At 42.8% G+C, this 1,797-nt stretch overlaps 1 protein-coding gene across 1 annotated transcript; it reads right to left on the bottom strand.

Moving 5' to 3' along the window:
* Nucleotides 1-685: 685 nt before the first annotated feature.
* LOC137888621 (variable charge X-linked protein 3B-like) lies at nt 686-1,470 on the bottom strand. The gene is made up of 2 exons (XM_068732040.1): nt 921-1,470; nt 686-729 (listed from the first exon to the last, which is right to left on the bottom strand). Exons 1-2 carry the CDS (start codon nt 1,468-1,470, stop codon nt 686-688), a joined length of 594 nt encoding a protein of 197 aa, XP_068588141.1.
* Between the last annotated feature and the right edge of the window lie 327 nt (nt 1,471-1,797).

The following is a 1,797-nucleotide window of genomic DNA, read 5'->3' as shown; positions in this document are numbered from 1 at the left end:
TCTATGTTACCTTTAAATAGACTTCATTCTGAACACAGAGCACATACCGTGTGACTATGAATGGATGACACAAATAGAGTCAATGCAATTTTTTTTTTTTTTTTATCAAATGTGCGTTGAAAACACATAACTGGGTACAATTTAATTTGCAACTGAGAGGCGTCTGACAGCACGTATCCGAAACACTTTCCGGACTTTTCTTAATCTTGCTTGATAAACGAGCCGCGCTCTGAAGGAAAGAGCACTTTCTGAGCACCCATAAGCCCTCTAAACAGATTACAAAGACTTATGGGTAAATAGAGGCAGCGGAGGTGAAAAAAAAAAAAAAAAAAGTGAGCGTCCTTTTTTTTTTTTTTTTTTATTAATAGAGCTTCCTGGAAGCTGAGTGCGGTAATGTGACGCAACTGTTTCTCTTCCCGTCACTCGCTGATGAGAAATAAATGAATGAGATTAAGGTTTTAGCGCTGCTTTACGTGCCTCTGTGTGTGTGTGTGTGTGTGTGTGTGTGTGTGTGTGTGTGTGTGTGTGTGTGTTAAAGTGTCAGAGGGAAAAAGACAGATTGATTTTATGAAATGGCTTCCAGAGGTTCAATTTGCTCTCTTTTCAGAGTGCTTGGAGCTGTGTGGTTGGTACGTATACAGTGTGTGTGGGTTCGTCTGGATAGTCTGTGGAGGTCATCTCCGTTTCATTGGTATTGATTGGCCTGACATGTCTGACCTCCGAAGTGCACTGCAAAAACACGCGTGTGCACACACAGCAGGGATGTTACACTCGTTTGTTTATTGTTTTGTTCATCGTATTTGAGTAGTTCTACAGTGTAAGTCACGACTGATACTTCTTACTAGTGGAAATACAGCTGTAGACTTGAGACTAAAATAAGAACTATAGACTGGGCTTGAACTTTAGTGCTGTGAGAATACCTGAGACTTGACTCTCTGGAGACTTGACTCTGGAGACTTGACTCTCTGGAGACTTGACTCTCTGGAGACTTGACTCTCCTGAGACTTGACTCTCTGGAGACTTGACTCTGGAGACTTGACTCTCTGGAGACTTGACTCTGGAGACTTGACTCTCTGGAGACTTGACTCTCTGGAGACTTGACTCTCCTGAGACTTGACTCTCTGGAGACTTGACTCTCTTGAGACTTGACTTTCCTGAGACTTGACTCTCCTGAGACTTGACTCTCTTGAGACTTGACTCTCTGGAGACTTGACTCTCTTGAGACTTGACTTTCCTGAGACTTGACTCTCCTGAGACTTGACCCTCTGGAGACTTGACTCTCTTGAGACTTGACTTTCCTGAGACTTGACTCTCCTGAGACTTGACTCTCTTGAGATTTGACTCTCCTGAGACTTGACTCTCCTGAGACTTGACTCTCTTGAGACTTGACTCTCTTGAGACTTGACTCTCTGGGGACTTGACTCTCTGGAGACTTGACTCTCCGGAGACTTGACTCTCTTGCAGAGGCATTCTGACTCGTAGGAACTGCGTCTAGCAGATCTTGCATAACCACACACCTTGAGAATTTAATAACTATGCATATACATTGACAGAACTTTTGCAAAAATACTAATAACAGAGAAATGTTTCAGTTGCTGTGGCACTTTAACAGTTAGTTGGTTGGACTTCATGGCTTCTCCTGGATGACTTTAGGCCTCTTAAAAAACTTGAGAACCGACAGTTTGACGAGAGACGTGACACGGACTCGACCCTAGAAGACTCAGAAACAGCTCTGGGTGAAGATTTGTGCTTTTTTACCACAATATGATTTGTATGTAGTGTAAGTTTCAACATGTG

This window comes from Cebidichthys violaceus, unplaced genomic scaffold, assembly GCF_023349555.1.
Source record: "Cebidichthys violaceus isolate CVI_PGR_0920_01 unplaced genomic scaffold, fCebVio1.0.p SCAF_56, whole genome shotgun sequence".
Classification (NCBI taxonomy): Eukaryota; Metazoa; Chordata; class Actinopteri; order Perciformes; family Stichaeidae; genus Cebidichthys; species Cebidichthys violaceus.
The sequence above is the reverse complement of the archived record's forward strand: the minus strand, read 5'-3'. Positions and strand labels throughout refer to the sequence as shown.